Consider the following 18991-nt stretch of genomic DNA (forward strand, 5'->3'; position numbering starts at 1 on the left):
ATAAAAACAAACAAGGACCAGTGCAGTGGGGCAGTGGACAAACCCACCCCCAGTGCCACGGACAGCTCAGGCCACACATCTTCCCGTGACAGTAGTGTGGAAAGTGTGGGCGTAACCAGCGGCAGAGGGTGGGGGAGTTTGTTACTGAGACAGAACAGGGTGCTTGCACTGCTGCAGGAAGTGTGGCAGGAGAGGCGCAGCTTTGATGCCTTCATGGACCCAAGCAACAAGCGTGCAGGCTTCTGCCGTCACATGTACAACCTAATGGAGGACATGGGTAGAGACATCACCTGTGTTCAATACAGACAGTCGAAATACAGTGGTGTGCAACCTCCATACACTATCTCAGGATCCCCCAATGGCCCCCGGGACCTCAGCAGTGCAAGCACACCCCTCTCTGCATCAGCCCCCTCCTCTCCGCCAGATGCCACCCACTATGCCCCAGACCCCATTGTACCCCTCACCCACCTACGAAGAATTCACACCACCATCTTACTTGCAGAGGCGCCATCCCCATTCCTTCCCCTGTCCACAATCCCAAGGTGACCAGGCATCCCAGCAAACCTATCCCCAGTTATAAATCTTTTCTCCTTCAATAAAAAAAAAAAATTCTGTCTTTTTATAGCATGCACAACACCAGTCATTAACACTCTGGTTGAGACAAAAGCATGCAGAGCCATAATAGGCCAAGCATGCGTTTGTCCTAAGCAAATTGAAAAGAACACTTTGCTTGAGAAAAACGCATGCAGAGCCAATAGGCCAATCATGCATTTACCTCACGCAGAATAATGGACTTGAGGAAAAAAAGAAGAAACATGGACACAAAGATCATTAACATGTATATGACGTGTTTTATTAAGACCAAGATCCAAGCTTTATTCGATGTCAGCATTGTTTTTTTAAATATGATCATCTTGCCATGACACTTCTCCTTTGGGAGATACAAAATATTGGGCAAATTGGTTGCGGATTGTCATGAACCGTGCTGTTGACCGCAAGCCCATAAATTGAACGCGATTTATTGGGTTGGTGGGCTCCAGTTCCACATTGCTCCTATCATTGTTCCTCTGAAGATTATGAAGCACGCAGCATGCCAGGACCACCTTGATTGCATTCTCCACATCCAGTTGCATGGACAGCAAAACCCTCCATTTGGCAGTCAAGACACCAAACGTGCAGTCAACCACACGGCGTGCATGGCTCAGCCTACAATTTAAAATTCTTTGTTCATGGCTGAGTCCATATCCACTATATGGCCTCATAAGGTTTTCGGCCAATCCAAAAGCCTCATCCGCAATCACCACCAACGGCAAACTTGGTTCATCAGTGGAGGGTAGGGGCCTACTGGCTGGTATGTTGAGGCATCCCTCATGCAAACGACGTCCGAAAGATGTGTTAACCTTTTAAAATCTATATTTCTGATTAATCAGAAGATATGATATGGGTTAAAAGAGAATTCTATTGACAAGGAAAAGAAAGGTTTAACACCATTTATTATAGCAAGTTACAGGTCTATCTAATACACAGAAAATATTTATAGTCTTAAGCGAGGGAGTAAAATATTAGGTTAAAATACAAGAATACAGATTACATTCATCACAATACAAAACAAGACATATGACAAGCAGGTATACCTTTAAGTGCTGGGAGATGATCTGATAATTTATCTAATACTGGTCCATGGCCCTGGTCAGTTTCATCTGCCATCTATGTTGGTTTGGGTCCCACTAATAAAGGGCCATCTCTCATTGACTTGCACAGGACCACCCTGATTAGTTAGCCCTCTCCTCCCCTGGGCGTATCTCTTGCAAGATTGGTCCATTTTCTCATAACTTAATTTCCCCTCAATAACACCTCCTCTTTTGGGTTTAATTGGTTAGTGATAATTAGTCTGAAGCCAACTTAATTAAAGAGGAAGTCTGCTCTTGAATAGGGCACTTAACTATGCACAGTCCTAGCCGGGGTAAATTGTCCATTCCTGAACAGATCAAAGAAATATTTTAAGCATATCAACCACCCTTTGAAATGGATACATGGTTGATTAGCACGGAAGAATACACAAGCCTTTATCTAGCAAATAATTTGGCTCCGTACTGATTACACACTCAAATGGTATCTTTTCCTGGGCCTTTGACTACCACATTAGGTAAACAGCAGGACATTTTCCTAACACACACACTTAGCATACTTGTAAGACAAAAGGGACTTTTAATTGAATTATATACGCTGACCAGAAGTCTGTTCATGTATTAGAAAACATCCAGCCACGTTAACCTAGTATAACCCTTCTTTATTTCTTATCCTAATATATACATCTATAATACAAATATTCCCAGTTGCTAATGGAGATTACTCAAACTCCTCATAAGGCAACAGATGACTCTCTAAATATGCGGGAGTCACCTTGGCTGCCGTAAGCTCCCACATCCACGGCAAGGAATTTTAGATGGGCATCAGTCAATGCCAGGAGTACCACAGAAAAATATTTCTTGTAATTGAAATAAGATGATCCAGAGTGGGGAGGCTTCTTCACCCTGATGTGCTTACCATCCAGGGCACCGATGCAATTTGGAAATTGTGTTTTTTCCCCAAAATCCATCCACAACAGACTCCCAGATTTCTTCGGTCGGCTCCGGCATGACTGAGTCGTGTAGCTCCTCCCAAATTGCAGCACATGTTGACCTTGTTACTACAGAGACAGTTGCGACACCAAGGAGGAAATAATGGTGTAGGGACATGAAATTGTCCAGTGGCAAGGAACCCAATTTAGAAATGTGAAAATATTTAATTAAAACAGCATACAAATAAAAATTCCTACCCCCAACCTCAACCCACTAAACCTACTTTAATCCCTTACACCCTAACCCCAAACACCTATTGTCTAAACCCTACCCCCCCCCCCCCCACCTTGTAACCCATAAACCCTACCCCTATCCCATACGAGTACTTATCTCACTTACCTCAGTGTCACCAGCAGCCGCTCCTCCGGTGACACAGAGCGAAGCATAGCAGTGTCCATCCTGGTCAATCGTGGCCAGAGTCTCTCCAAAAGCTCATCGAACAGCGTCACAGACATCCTAGTAGAGTTGTAAAACTTTTCCGGGTGTATGCGCAGTTCTGCATAGATCAGGGTGATGTACCCCACTGACAGCCGCTGGGATATCAGTGGATGGGTCCAGAAGCAGCGCTGTCTACGGCTTCTATCCTCAAACTGTCTTCTACAAATCCTCATCAAGATTATAAGCAGGATTGCGTCATCAATCTTTTGCACAGCAGGATCCATAATGCAAAAATCAGATGAAAACGCACGCAAAATACCAAAAACTCCACAAATACTCAAGCAAAAACACACAGACTATCTCCTCTCTCTCCAACCAAAATGGCCACCTGCAATGATAGCACACATTTATTCATTTTCCTTTGCATTCTGGGAAATTTGGGAGTGGAAAATAGCAGAGGGATGTTTTTTTTTAAAAAGCACTCCTTAGCGTTAACGCTTACAAACGCCGTTAAACGTGCATTGACGCCAGAGCAAAAAAATATATATTTAAAAAAAAAAAAAAAAAATCGCGTTTTTATTGCGGATTTTTTTTCCAGGCATTGTTCCTAGCTTTACAGCCCGTTTTTTTAAAACGTCAGTGTGTATGAGCCCTTAAGGTTGCTCACTATAACTTACTAGCCTGACAGGTTTGTTTGCTTTCATGAGTTGACTATTTTATACCAAAATAATGGATCAACATTGCCATGTTTCCTTTAACCACTTAACAACCGCCCATTGCCGATTAACGGCTTCAGGGCGGTTGTTTAACTCTGAGAGGCCATTAATTAACGGCCTCCCAGAATTCTGCTCTCGCGCGCCCCCTGGGGCGCGCACACGAGATCATCCGTGACCGCCGGGTCCAGTGGACCCGACGCATCACGGATCACGGTAAACGGCCGCTCGTCGCGGCCGTTTACCACGTGATCGCTCCGTCAAATGACGGAGTGATTACTTGTTAACAAACCGTCGTCATGTTATGACGCTGGTTCCTCCCTCCCCCTCTCTGTACCGATCGGTACAGCGGAGGGGAAAGATCGGTGTTAGCAGCGATGTGGGCTGCATCTGCAGTGCCCACATCGCTGCTCACCGAATTTAACCCCTCAATTCCCCGCCAATACTCTGCAGTACCCCGCCATACTCGGTGATACCCAGCCATGGACGCCCCCCCACCCCTCACCACCCTCCGGTGCTTCTACCAAGTCGCCAGTACGATCAAAGCCAGAATCTTTTTTTTTTTTTTTTTTATTTCAGGCTTCCCAGCCTAGAGCCTAGAGGTGAGATGTGGGGTCATATTGACCCCCAGATTTCACTGTAAAGAGGACCTGTCACCCCATATTCCTATTACAAGGGATGTTTACATTCCTTGTAATAGGAATAAAAGTGATCAAAAACTTATTTTTGGGGAAAAAAATGTCAAACTAAAATAAAGTAAAATGAATAAAAAAAAATAAATAAAAAAAAAATAATAAAAAATAAATTTAAACCGCCCCTGTCCCCATGTGCTCGCATGCAGAAGCGAACGCATACGTAAGCCCCGCCCACATATGAAAACTGTGTTCAAACCACACATGTGAGGTATCGCCGCGAACGTTAGAGCGAGAGCAATAGTTCTAGCCCTAGACCTCTGCAACTCAAAACATGTATCCAGTAAAAAAAAACATGTAACCAGCGTCACCTATGGGGATTTTTTAAGTAGCGACGTTTGGCGCCATTCCACGGGCATGTGCAATTTTGAAGAGTGACATGTTTGATATCTATTTACTCAGCATAACTTCATCTTTCACTTTATGCAAAAATTGGGCTAACTTTACTGTTTTTTTTTAAGCACAAAACTGTTTTTCCCCCAAAAAACGCGTTCGAAAAATTGCTGCGCAAATACCGTGTGAGATAAAAATTTGTAACGACCACCATTGTATTCTCCAGGGTCTTTGCTAAAAATATATATATATATATATATATATATATATATATATATATATATATATATATATATATATATATATATATATATATATATATATAATGTTTTGGGGTTCTCTGTAATTTTCTAGCAAATAAATGATGATTTTTACATGTAGGAGAGAAATGTCAGAATTGTCCTGGGTGCTCCAGAACGCCTGATGGCGCTCCCTGTATGTTGGGCCTCTGTATGTGGCCACACTGTGTAAAAGTCTCACACATGTGGCATCGCCGTACGCGGGAGTAATAGCAGAATGTGTTTTGGGGTGTAATTTGTGGTATGCATATGCTGTGTGTGAGAAATAACCTGATAATATGACAATTTTGTGGGGGAAAAAAAAAAAAAAGGAAAAAAAAAAAATCTTGATTTTGCAAAGAATTGTGGGAAAAAATGACAACTTCAAAAAACTCATCATGCCTCTTACTAAATACATTGGAATGTCTTCTTTCCAAAAAGGGGTCATTTGGGGGGTATTTGTACTTTTCTGGCATGTTAGGGTCTCAAGAATTGAAATAGGCCGTCAGTCTTTCAGGTGTGATCAATTTTCAGATATTGGCACCATAGCTTGTGGACTCTATAACTTTCACAAAGACCAAATAATATCCACCAATTTGTACTTATTTTTACCAAAGATATGTAGTAGTATAAATTTTGGCCAAAATTTATGAAGAAAAATTACTAATCTGCTAAATTTTATAACAGAAACAAAGAAAAATTAATTTTTTCGCAGAATTTTCGGTCTTTTTTCTTTTATAGCACAAAAAAAAAAAACAGAGGATTACATACCACCAAAAGAAAGCTCTATTTGTGTGAAAAAAAGGACAAAAATTTCATATAGGTCCAGTGTTGCATAACTGAGTAATTGTCATTCAAAATGTGAGAGCACCAAAAGCTGAAAATTGGCCTGGTTATTAAGGGTGTTTAAGTGCCCAGTGGTCAAGTGGTTAAATACTCATCCACCATGTCAATGATTACTCTTATTGTAAGATAAGACAGCTTGTTAACTAGTCAATAACCTACAATATAGTCTGTCAATATTAATATCCATTGTGTGGAATAAATAGAATAACTCACTTAGGAGGCTTTTCTATTGTTCGGTAGGTGTTAAAGGCTTGTAACTGGTTTTGAACACCACTCAATGAGTTGGCCAACTTCCGATCATTGAGTGTAATAATCATTTGCTCAATCCATTGCAGGAGCTCAGATGCCAGGTGCTCATAGTTCTCAATTAGCTTATCTGCTTCAATGGCATGATCCAAGACCTGTGAAAAAAATTAATTGTTATGGGTTATCGCATAGCTCATCAATTACAACAAATTTTAAAATGTATATGTCAATAATACAAAAGGTGGCCAGTCTTCATATACCTATAGTTGTGTATTGCATTGTTAAAGGATAAGTTCACCTTAAAATAACATGCATATCTTTTTGCAGGTTTAAAAAAAAAAGTGCATTTATTTGAACCCCTTGGCACCAGCATCTCCCAGCCCTTTATTCAGGGGTTTATGATCGTGTGACCACTGCGATTGGCTGTCACGGCAGTCAGATGACCGGAAAGCTCCTAACCACAAGCAGCAATCAGGAGCTTTCAGTTAGCCAATTATGTAGGTTATGCAAATATGCAGTTATGCAGGTTAGCTACACCATTGTGCAGATATGCAATTATGCAATTATTCAGGTATGCACTAATGTAGTTGTGTAGGTATTCAGTGGTGAAGGTATACAGGTCAGCTTATATTGTTATGCAGTTTATCTTTTACTGTTATACAAGTCCCCCTATACAGTTATGCGGGGCAGCTTATATAGTTATGCAATTTTGCAGTTATGCAATTATGCAAATATGCAGTCACGCCGGTATGCAAAATATGCAGTCATGCAAGTTATGTAGAGTCCCAATTCTCTGATCCCTCTATTATACTTGCGTGCTTTGAGCTAGGTCCAGCCCACTCTGCATCACCCCCTGTCTTTTACTAGGTACAGAGACGCCTGCCGAGTGGCTCCACACTTGCCACTGCAGGGAACCACTGGGGCAGGGGTGAGACCAGGGCAGAAGATTGCAGTCCTCAGTTTCCAGGCTGCACTGCCCATGCGTGGACCATGTACACACGCCATGCCCCATCCCTGTCTCCAAGCCTCGAGACACTCACCACACAGGCCCAAAAAAAAACTACAGCCTCCAAAAGAGAAAAAGGACACAACCAGGCCAGAACCCCCAAAGGAGAGCTTCTTCGCCCCCCAGTATACTACCCCTAATGCAAAGAGGATAGGACACCTAGGCCACCAGAGCATCTTAGGGATCCTGCATTAAACACAAATCACTTGGCAATCCTTCCGCAGAACCCTGATCTCAGGCAGGGTCCAACCTTCACCCATCATGGCATGATTTGTCATGCAGACCCTCAAGGACGCAGTCTCCCTTGTAATGGGGTCCACTGCCTTGGACCTGTACAGCACCCTGCTGGTCAAAAAAAAAAAAAACACTCCCCTTACTTCTCTTTTAATGGATATGGTCTCTGTTATGTCAGGTTTGCCACTCCATATTGACTCAAATTAGCATATTAGACCTAGGTTTATATTTGCTATAAGGCATAGGAGGCATTATAAAAAAAGCAAACCTCCTGCCAAGACAAAAATAAAAATGTAACATTTACAGGAGATTACTTTTCATTGCATGCTTTAGGTCAGGGGTAGGCAACCTCAGCACGCCAGTTGTGGTGAAACTACAAATCCCATCATGCCTCCGATTGTCAGGGTCTTGCAATGTCTCATGGGACTTGTAGTTTCACCACAGCTGGAGGGCCGAGGTTGCCTACCACTGCATTAGGCTTTTAAAACAATTGTTAAGCAGCATAATTATGCAAGTGCAAGCCCTTCTCTCCACACCTCTTGCTTGAAGAGGCTTGCTTCAAAACATACAATAACTTATTCTCAGAAAAAAAAAAAAAATTCTGAAGATGCCAAGAAAATCAAATAAACTATTCTTATTTTAGCCAAGAAACAATTGTCAAGGGTATGCAAGCTCACCTTTCCAATGCGTTTTCCCTCAACTGCCAGAGCCTTCATTTTTGAAAAATAATGATAAAATGTGGCCACATAGGTAATAATTGACTTTTCATCTGGTTGATCCACATTTACATCTAATAAGTTGGAAAAAAAAAAAAAAAAAATGGAAAGAAAAAAAAAAAAAGTTATACGAAACACTAAACACAAAATTTATACTATAGTACTTTTTTGCGCATTCACATTTTTACCTCTCTCCCCCAGTTAAAAAGACTCACCCCTTGCCACTTCCTGTATTTTACATAGTAATATAGTTATGCCTAGAACACCAGAAAATTGTATTAAAAATATTGCTTTCGCAACGATTGTCTGATAATCTGATCGTTAGTAGACAGCTTTTGAGAGCCAGTCATGACAGTTCATGCGAAAATATCTGAAGGGACAAGCATGAAAATTTTACTTTTACAATAACAGAACATACAATTTTCTATTAAATCAGTACAGGATGTCAAAAAAAAAAAAAAAAAAAAAAAAAAAAGACCAAGACTACGCATTCTCGGAAATGAAATATGCATTACATCACTTCCAAAGTTGTATTCTATTGTACCAGAATTTCATAACTTTAGTAACCTATTGGTTTTTGATAAGACAAAAAAAAAAAAAAAAACAGACAGACATTTGTCTGATCACGTGTACAAGGCTTTAGTCAGGTTGAAAAAAAAAAAAAAAAAAGACCATCTAGTTCAAATAAAAATAGCAGAATGAATAAAATAGAATATCTTCATATACAGAACTCTATACCCACAGTTGATCCCGAGGAAGAGGAAAAAACCCTATAAAAGCATAATCAAGTTTGCTCCAGCAGGGCAGCACAATTCCTTCCTGACCACTCAGAAGGCAAATCAGATATTACCTGGAACAATCCCTGCTATTACCTATAAATGCTAGTATCTAGTTATAGAAGTTATATTTTGTGTCCTTAACCACTTTCAGACCGGACCATTTTGCTGGTAAATGACCAGAGGTCTTTTTACAATTTGGCACTGCGCTGCTTTAACTGGTAATTGCGCGGTCATGCAATGTTGTACCCACACAAAATTTGCGTCCTTTTCTTCCCACAAATAGAGCTTTCTTTTGATGGTATTTGATTGCCTCTGCGATTTTTATTTTTTGCGATATAAACGTAAAAAGACCGAAAATTTTGAAAAAAAAAAGATATTTTCTACTTTTTGTTATTAGAAAAATCCAATAAACTCAATTTTAGTCATACATTTAGGCCAAAATGTATTCAGCCACATGTCTTTGGTAAAAAAAAAAAGTCAATAATTGTATATTTATTGGTTTGCACAAAAGTTGTCACATCTACAAACTAAGGTACGTTTTCTGGAATTTACGCAGCTTTTAGTTTACGACTGCCTATCTCATTTCTTGAGGTGCTAAAATGGCAGGGCAGTACAAACCCCCCCCAAATGACCCCATTTTGGAAAGTAGACACCCTAAGGAAATTGATAAGTGGCATGTTGAGCCCATTGAATATTTTATTTTTTTGCCTCAAGCGATTGAATGACAAAAAAAAAAATGTTATTTCTTTTTTACACAAAGTTGTCACTAAATGATATATTGCTCACACATGCTATGGGCATATGTGAAATGACACCCCAAAATAAATTCTGCTGCTTCTCCTGAGTACGGGGATACCACATATGTGGGACCTTTTGGGAGCCTAGCCGCGTACGGGGCCCCGAAAACCAAGAACCGCCTTCAGGTTTTCTAAGGGCGTAAATATTTGACTTCACTCCTCACTACCTATTACAGTTTTGAAGGCCATAAAATGCCAAGATGGCACAAAACCCCCACAAATGACCCCATTTTAGAAAGTAGACACCCCAAGCCATTTGCTGAGAGCCATGTTGAGTCCATGGAATATTTTATATTTTGCTACAAGTTGCGGGAAAATTACAAACTTTTTTTTTTTTTTTTCACAAAGTTGTCACTAAATGATATATTGCTCACGCATGCCATGGGCATGTGTGAAATGACACCCCAAAATAAATTCTGCTGCTTCTCCTGAGTACGGGGATACCACATATGTGGGACTTTTTGGGAGCCTAGCCGCGTACGGGGCCCCGAAAACCAAGCACCGCCTTCAGGCTTTCTAAGCGCGTTACAGTTTTGAAGGCCATAAAATGCCAAGATGGCACAAACCCCCCCCAAATGACCCCATTTTGGAAAGTAGACACCCCTAAATTTAGGGGTACACTAGTGAGACTAGGTAATAAATGGCGGGTGCCCTGAAACTATAAAAAAATAACTAACCAACCAGCGTCACCTGTAACAGTTATATGGTGATCACTGGTGAAAGGGTTAACTAGGGGGCAATCAGGGGGCTTTATGCGGTAGTATATGGGGGTCCCTGGCGCTATAAAAAGCTGCGGCGAACCTAAATACCTACCTGCCTAACTAGCGTCACCTGTGACACTAATACAGCGATCAGAAAAACGATCGCTTATTAGGCTGGGTTCACACTGGAGCGATGCGGGAACGCCACAAATCCGCGGCGGGTTCCCGCATCGCATGCCTCCCGGCGGCAGTTCACACTGCCCTATGCGAACTGCTGGGAGTGTCAGTGAAATGTTAATGACACCCCCAGATCAGTTCGCATATCGCAGTGCGATCTGCAAACTCGGATCGCATGGTGTGAACACCCATGCGATCCGATTCTGCTGCGGGCCAAAAAAAGGGTCCCGTGCGAATTTGCGGCGGGTGCGGCGCGAATTCAGCCATACTATCTGTATGGCTGAACTCGAATCGCACAGAGATCGGATGTGATTTGCACTGCAGTGCGGTGCGAATCACATTCGTTCTCATAAACCGCTGCAATGTGAACCCAGCCTTAGTGACACTGGCGACGGGGGGGTGATCACGGGGTTAAACCTTTATTGGGGGGGTTAGGGGGGTACATTAGAACTAAAGGGGGCTAACCCTAACTGCCCTAACAGTTATTACAGTCACAAATGATACCAATGAAAAAAAAAAAAAATGACATTGGTGTCACTGTGACTGGGGGGCAGGGGTAATTGGGGGGGTGATCGGGGGGGGTGCGAGTCTGCCTGGCATGTTCTACTGTGTAGTGTCGTGTTGGTGCAACTCACCGATCCTCTCTCCTCGGTGTCGGAAAGAAAAATACCGACACGGAGGAGAGATTACATCACTTCCTCTCCTGTGTTTACATTACAGGAGAGGAAGTGATGTCACGGAGCATTTTCATTCGTCGGGAGCGATCGCGAGGGGGTGGCCATGAATGAATGGCCGTCCCCTCGTCCGGGATCGCTCCCGAACGAATACCGACCGCTGCAGGCACCGGGCGGGGGCCCGATCGGGCCCCCGACCCGCGGGCAGGCAAGGACGTACATGTAAGCCCTTATGCCTGCCCGTGCCATTCTGTCGACGTACATCGTCGTGCGGCGGTCGGGAAGTGGTTAAGAATGCATTCAGTCCGTCTGACCTGAAAGTAAATAATTCTACGCCAAGTTCACTATATGGACCACCTTTGTATTTATACATGGTGATAATATACCCCCTTATATCTCCTCTTCTCAAGAGAAAACACATTCGGTTAATCTTTCCTCATAGCTGAGGTCATCCATGCCTCTTATTGGTTGCCCTTCTCTGTACTTTCTCCAGTTCCCCCAAATCCTTTTTGTGAACTGGTGCCAAAAACTGAACAGATTCCTGATGAGGTCCAACTAATGGATTCGTACAAGGGCAACATTAAGTCTCTCAGTCCCGAGTCTCTAACTTAACACAGGAAACCATTTAGCTTTCTTTTACCGCATGCCGACCAGCCGATGCAGTTGTACTGCAGCAACAAGGCTCGGCTGCATGAATTGCCGTCATGTTGCGTCAGTAACAGATGGCACATGTGCGCTGCCTGCTCGCCGGGCTCCCGCGATCACTCGGTGCACACTGAGAACCAGGACATATGTGTGTAAACACACAGTTTCCGGCTCTGTAAGGGGAGAAGTGACAGTCTGTTCATACAGTGTATGAACAGACTATCGGTCATCTCCCCTGCACAGTCCTCTCCCCCCTTCAGTTAGAACACTTACTAAGACACAATTAACCCCCTTCACTGCCAGTGACATTTTTACAGTAATCAATGCAATTTTATTGCACCGATCGCTGTAAAAATGGCAAAAGTTCCAAAAAAGTGTCAAAATTGTCCAATGTGTCCGCCATAAAGTTGCAGTCCCTATATAAAAAAAAAAAAAAAAAAAAAAAAAAAATCGCAGATCGCCATTACTAGTAAAATAAATAAAGCCATAAAACTATCCCCTATTTTGTAGACGCTATAACTTTTGTGCAAACCAGTATACGCTTATTGCGATTTTTTTTACCAAAAATATGTAGAATACGTATCGGCTTAAAATGAGGAAAAAACATTTCTCAAGTCATCTTGCAGTACGGCACACCTAAGATATTAGAGGCTCCTCCCTACAGGAAACACAATCAATCGACAGCTGTTTTAAGTCCCCACCCTTCCCCTTGATCCTCAGTTTTTGATTGCGTTTCTCCCTACACAGCAAAACGGTTAGTTTTTTTCCCAAATGACCCCAAGCCTGGGGCTGATGGTCTCCCCCTGGGAGCCGGACCACAAGCTTGGGAAGCCTCTGGGTCTGGTAGGATATTCTTATGCTTCCTGGGGGGGGGGGGGGGGGGGCAGCAGAAATTGGAAGAGCCCCCCTGAGAGCTGAAGGACCCTGGGTACAGTGGTGTATCCCGAACTTCAGGGGCTATTACCCTGTCTCCCCTCCTTACCTGTCCAGGTGGCTGTTCAGACGGGGGTGCTGGCCATCGGTTCTTTCCAGGGGATCGTGTCCCCGACTCCTCGGCCCCCAGTAGCTCACGTGGGCTGCTGGAGAGGGCGCGACGGACAAGCACCCGCGTCATTTTCAAACTTTGGGAAAATGGCGGCGGCGTTCTTACCCAAGAGGGAAGGCTGAGTGTCAGCAGGAGCAGGCGCCAGTTCACTACGGTGGATGTCTGCCTAAACCACCTTAGATGGGAATGAGGAATGGAAAGCATTGCCCCCCCCCCCCATGTGTATATACTGACTGGTAGAGTGCAGGACATAGCCTAACCTTGCACCTCCCTATGGGGACAGCAGTGGGGGGGGGGGGGGGCACTTTGGCGGCTATCCTCCTTGTGTGTGGACCATAAGGATGGAAAAGCAAGCCTGGTGGCTGTGGCAAAATTGGAAGACAACAACGGCGAGTACTTTCCTTTGCCTTGGGAATTTAGCTGTAAAAGCCCCAATTCCAGCCAGAGGGTTTATGGCCATTTGAGATAATCTCCCTTGGGGTCTGGATTCAAAAAGCCCAGAAGCTTCTGCTAAAAACACCAGCTGCAGCTCCCTCTTACATCAGAGACACTGTATGGCGGACAGGTGGTGCAGAGGAACAAGTGTACCTAAACCACCTCAGAAGGGAAAGAGGTAGGCAAGGCATTTCTCCCCCTTCCTTGTGTATATACTGACTGGTGCAGCGCAGAACCTGGGGTCAGGATACAAATTGCCCAGATGCTACTGCTAAAACCACCAGCCACAGCTCCCTCTTACAGCAGAGACACTGGTTTAGCAACAGTAGGTTGCCAGCCTCTCCCTACATGCCAGTTGTGGTACATTAGTAGGGATGAACATAGCGTACAGAGGGGACCTGGTAGATACAAAAAGTTACTTACAGGTCAGGTATACCACTGAACAAGTTATTGGGCAGTGATTGGTGGATTCAGAAGCCCCCCTGGTCAGCAGGTGCACGAGGTTACTGGCCCCATTAGCCCAGCTGCTAGGAATTTGAAGTCGCTTCAAGATGCTTAAAAGCTGACCTAACATTCAACAATGGGCAGGGACCAAGCTTCTGTGTGGCACAGTAGGGGTTCCGTTGTGACAGATACTCCTTTTTGGGGGTTGCTTGCTATAGGTAACTAAGCTCCAACCTCCCACTCAACCTTTACACTGTGGTTATATTATAGTGTAGGAGGCAAGAAAAACCTTTTGTTAGTTTGGGCTACAATCCACTCAGTGGCAGATCTAAAAAGGTGATTTACCATCAATCGCTTCCTACATCCTTTTGAGGATTTTCTGTGCAAATCTATGCAAGAGCTACATGATTGCTTGTTTGAAGCCTGCAAGTAGCTATTTACCCCCAGGCTAAATTGGTAACCACCTCTTCTAGAGGCTGTATTTAATTGGTCTCTAGGGCTGGGCTCATTAAGACTTTAGTTGCTGATCAGCCCCACCTGGGTATGAGCTGGCTAGCGTTTGCTCAGTCTATGGAGGTAAGGTAGAACTACTATAGTAGGGTGTCCAACCATTTTAGGATTTGTTCCTTCACTGGTGGTGAAGGTTTAATATCTGCAGCCCAGGCTATGCCTATGAAATAAATTGCCTGTTGGTTATTTCATAAAGGGATACACCATGACTCCTCCTTGGCTGCACACCAGTAGACCTCAGTAGTGAAGGTTTGTCCTTGCTTGGATGTTTTTGTGGCACAGCAGAAGTACAAATTGAGATTTGTGACATCTCTGCTCATAAGGGCTATATTGCTGTACATCAGAAATGCAATGAAGCTTGTTTGCTGTCCTTTATATCCTAAAGGTACTGCTTTGCTTGGCTACAGATCAGAAAAATACAACAGTGAAGGTGGTCTGTACTTTCTGGTTTTGTGCTGCACAGCAGGAATGCACATCGAGTCTTGTGACATCTCTGCTCATAATTGTTATATTTCTGCACATCAGACATACACAAGATTGAGGTCTGTATGTGGGGCTGTGTGTCCTGTATTACTGCCTTGTTGGGTACTTCTCAGAAAGGCAGCAGTGAAGTTTGATGGTCCTGATTTGTTGGGCGGCATAGCAGAAATACAAATTTAACCTGGGCTAGGGGTAGTGCATATACTGCCTTTGGTAATCGGTGCAGCACCACAAAGTGGCATTGTGCTGATTCAGACAGTGCTATTAACGGCAGTGGCTGCTGAGTTTAAGCATGCGATTTGACATGTTGAGTCGCATGACAAATCATTTCAATATGGAGGTGCTATCTCTATTCAGAGTGTTTTTTTATTGTTGCACATCAGACATATACGAGATTGAGGTCTGTCTGAGGTTTTGTGTCCTGTATTACTGCCTTATCAGAAAGGCAGCAGTGAAAATTGATAGTTCGGATTTGTTGGGCTACATAGCAGAAATACAAATTGAACCCCTGCCAGGGGTAGTACATATACTGCCTTTGGTAATCTGTGCAGCGCCACAAGGTGGCGTCATGACAATTTTAGCCATGCGATTTGACATGTTCTGCATCGTAGGGATATACAGCAGGGGGTTGTTGGCTGCACTCCTCCAGGGAGTCAGCATTGGGGACCCCTCACTTGTTCGACCTGAAAATTGCAATTTTTTTCCCTGTGACCTGTATAATCTTGAGGTCTGTGGATCCAGGATTTCGTGGACTGCTGGAGTCGCACAGACACGAATGATACACATTGGAAGCCAGTGTGACATCTCATGCGTCTTGCAGTCCCAAGTCACAGGTTGGGTTGCACAGGTGTGGGAGCCCTAAGCTTATCTGTCCCTTCTGGTTGAGGTTTTGCTACGCAGCAGGAATACTCATCATGGCATAATTGTCTTATTTTGCAGCAGACCAGAAAGATTGCAGCTGTAAAGGCTGTCTGTTTTTTTCCTCAGTGTCTGTTTATGTTGTTCCACAGCAGAAATTATCAAGATTGAAGCTTGTTTCATATTGCCTTGCCTTACTGCTCTTCAGAAAAACACAATGCTGCAGGTTGCTCGTGTCCTTTCTCAGTGTTGGTTCTATCTGAACTACACTACAGAACTGCATAAGGATTGTCTTGTGTTCAATAATATTTTACCCTGTGGCATAGCAGAAATGCGCAATACGGGAGTTGGTATTCATATTGAACTTCTAACTATCTGGTGGTTTGTCAGAAACACGCAACATAGAAGTTTGGATCTGGCTTTATATTTATAGCCTTATTTTGCTGTAAAAACACAACAGTAAAGGGGGTTCCTGTCCTTTTATTTATATATCAGTTATGACCTAGCTAGCTGCACTTCAGAAATACGCAGCATTTAGGGTTTGCTTGTGTCTTAACGTTTTTACATCATGGCAGCACATCAGAAAACCAGACTGAGGACTGTGTCTACATTGTGGTTGAGATTTGGGTCTCTTCCCATATTTGATATATCGATTTAGCTAGTCACACTCAGGTACACAACATTGTTGTCTATGCTTGTGTCCTTTCTGTCCAAATCTATTGTGCCGTGCCCACAATCTATAATTTTTATTTGTGATATTAATACATGTATCACCTTTTTGTATTTCAGCCTTCTTTTCCATAGAGGGGCCAGGAGTTCTGGCTGCAGATGTCACATGTCAGAAAGCCTCGACCCCTTACATTCAGGGATGCCAGAACAGTTTCCTAGGGTTGAAGCCCAGTAGGGTTATGGGACACTGGAGGAAGGGGATAATGAATCGCCCTGTTTAGTAAGAACTTATAGCATTCCGTTCAGAGGAGTATTAGGGCCTGAGGATGAAGTATAAAGATGTATACCTGATCGAATAGGTTTCGGCTCGATGCATGGCCTTCATTTCGCCCTTCTAGCAAACTAGACATAGCAAGTAGGCTCTCAGGCATAAGTAAAGCCATAGATTGGGCATGCCTTAAACCCAGGGATCAAGCTTTAGGGCAGCACAGTGGTGTAGTGGTTAGCACTCTCACCTAGCAGTAAGAAGGGTCACTGGTTCAAATCCCAACCATGACACTACCTGCCTGGAGTTTGCATGTTCTTCCTGTGCCTGCGTGGGTTTCCTCCAGGTACTCTGGTTTCCTCCCACAATCCAAAGACATGCAGGTAGGTTAATTGGCTTCTGTCCAAAATTGGCCCTAGTGTATGAATGGGCACCTAGGATTGTGGGCTCCTTGAGGTTAGGGACCAATATGAGTGTGCAATGTACTGGGATAGGGACAATTGTAGACACTCACTCAGGTTGAACTGGATGGACTGGTGTCTTTATTCAACCTTACTAACTATGAAACTATGAAGCTTCTGTTAATCTATTACCCTTAAGTAGGCTTCCCTTTAGTCTTTGCTGGTGTAAAAAGGAACAAACAAACAAAAAAAAAGTAGTTTTATTTCCCTGAACAGGCCCTCTTACTGATCAATGTAGTGTCCTCGTCTTACAACACAGGTCTTTGGTTTATCTTTTTAGTGGTTCTAAGTAGCACCTACAAGCACAATAGGCCATGGTTGTTAGATGTGAGACAGGCAACATTGCTAACCTACAAGTTTAACATGTTTTCTGATTCCATCTTTGAGAGCTCATTCCACCTAGATACTGCTTCCGAAGCGGAAAAGGCAGGGACATCTGTGGAGCAGACCTGCAGATCAGCCGCACAATCCAGCTAAGATACCTTCATCAAGCATATGGAGTGGAGGTAAAGCTCACTGCAGAACCAAGGTTCGCCAAGAGGGTCTTGCAGTGGCCACACCCTAAGGTAGGCCTGAGGTATTATCCTCTCAGGTGTGCCGTCCTGGAAGATGACTTGAGAAAGGTACCAGTTACTTAGCGGTAGCTGTCTTTCTGGGAAATCTTCCGGGATGGCAGGCCTACTTCCCGCCTGTTGGAGGAGGGAAAATTGTAGAACACTAGAAGGCGAGTGCCTATGAGGAATGATTTCCCTTGCGAACCGGGTTCAGGAGTTACTCCTCTACAAAATGAGGATCAAGGGGAAGGGTGGGGACTAAAACAGCTGTCGATTGATTGTGTTTCCTGTAGGGAGGAGCCTCCCGTCTCAGGTGTGCCGTCCTGGAAGATTTCCCACAAAGACAGCTACCGGTAAGTAACTGGTACCTTATTTATATATTTTTTGGGGATATTATAGCAAAAAGTAAAAAAATACTGCTTTTTTTTTCAAAATCGGACGCTCTTTTTTGTTTATAGCGCAAAAAATAGAAACCGCAGAGGCGATCAAATACCACCAAAAGAAAGCTCTATTTGTGGGAGAAAAAAAAAAAGGATGTCAATTTTGTTTGGGTGCAACGTCACACGACCGCACAATTGTCAGTTAAAGCGACGCAGTACCAAAAATGCAAAAAGTGCTCTGGTCAGGAAGGGGGTAAAATCTCCCAGGGTTGAAGTGGTTAAGAAACTGCAGCCTGGCATTAAATGCAATTATGTCTATGATCTACCACCACACCCAGCTCCTTCTCAACCATGGACTATCCTAGTTCTCCTTTTAGACTGTATGATATATGCATTGTTTTAGACCAAGTGCAACTTTACATTTATCAACATTAAACCTAATTTGCCACATTTGTGCCCCATTAAATAGTGCATTAAGGGCTGCTTGTAAGTTGAAGACATTCAATAAGGACGTTCAACTATATACAGTAAGTAGTCTGGTGTTATCTGCAAACACTGAAATGGTACTTTTAATCCCAACCACTATTATCATTTTTAAATAGGTTAAACAGTAAGGGTTCCAACATGGGGGTACACCATTAACTTTATACCATTCAGCATATGAATCATTCACTACTCTTTGAATACGTACTTTTAGCCAGGTTTTTTTTTATCCATTTACAAAAACTGGCCAAAGCCTGTAGAATTTGTTTGACAATCTCAACCTTTCACAAATCCATTATAGAAGATTAGACAACCATGCCACAATAAACCCATATATAAGTTTTAAATGAAAAAATAAATAAAACTCCTAGCAGCTACCAAAAAGGGATGTACTATAGTACTCTAAGGCCTCATGCACACGAGACACAGGTGAAAACTCTGCTCAAAAAAAGCTGAAACGCGCGTTTGCATGCCGCGTTTAGCCGCGTTTATAAGCATTTATAAAAATATCATGTAGACCCTCCCCAAGCTCTCAAAGCATGTTTTTTTTAACTATTTCTGCTATTTTGAT

The 18991-nt window shown here is 43.2% G+C and overlaps 1 protein-coding gene across 2 annotated transcripts in view; it reads right to left on the reverse strand.

Moving 5' to 3' along the window:
* Positions 1-18991, reverse strand: part of LOC143933943 (spectrin beta chain, non-erythrocytic 1-like) — a gene marked incomplete in the record, with an annotated part of 1131488 nt that overhangs the window by 376298 nt on the left and 736199 nt on the right. For both annotated transcript variants that reach the window (XM_077457128.1, XM_077457138.1), the window contains 2 exon segments: positions 6075-6262; positions 8025-8137. In XM_077457128.1, coding sequence (XP_077313254.1) covers positions 6075-6262; positions 8025-8137 — 301 coding nt within the window.

Source organism: Lithobates pipiens, unplaced genomic scaffold (genome assembly GCF_037356315.1).
Source record: "Lithobates pipiens isolate NorthernLeopardFrog02 unplaced genomic scaffold, aLitPip1_a1.2 Scaffold_10, whole genome shotgun sequence".
Classification (NCBI taxonomy): domain Eukaryota; kingdom Metazoa; phylum Chordata; class Amphibia; order Anura; family Ranidae; genus Lithobates; species Lithobates pipiens.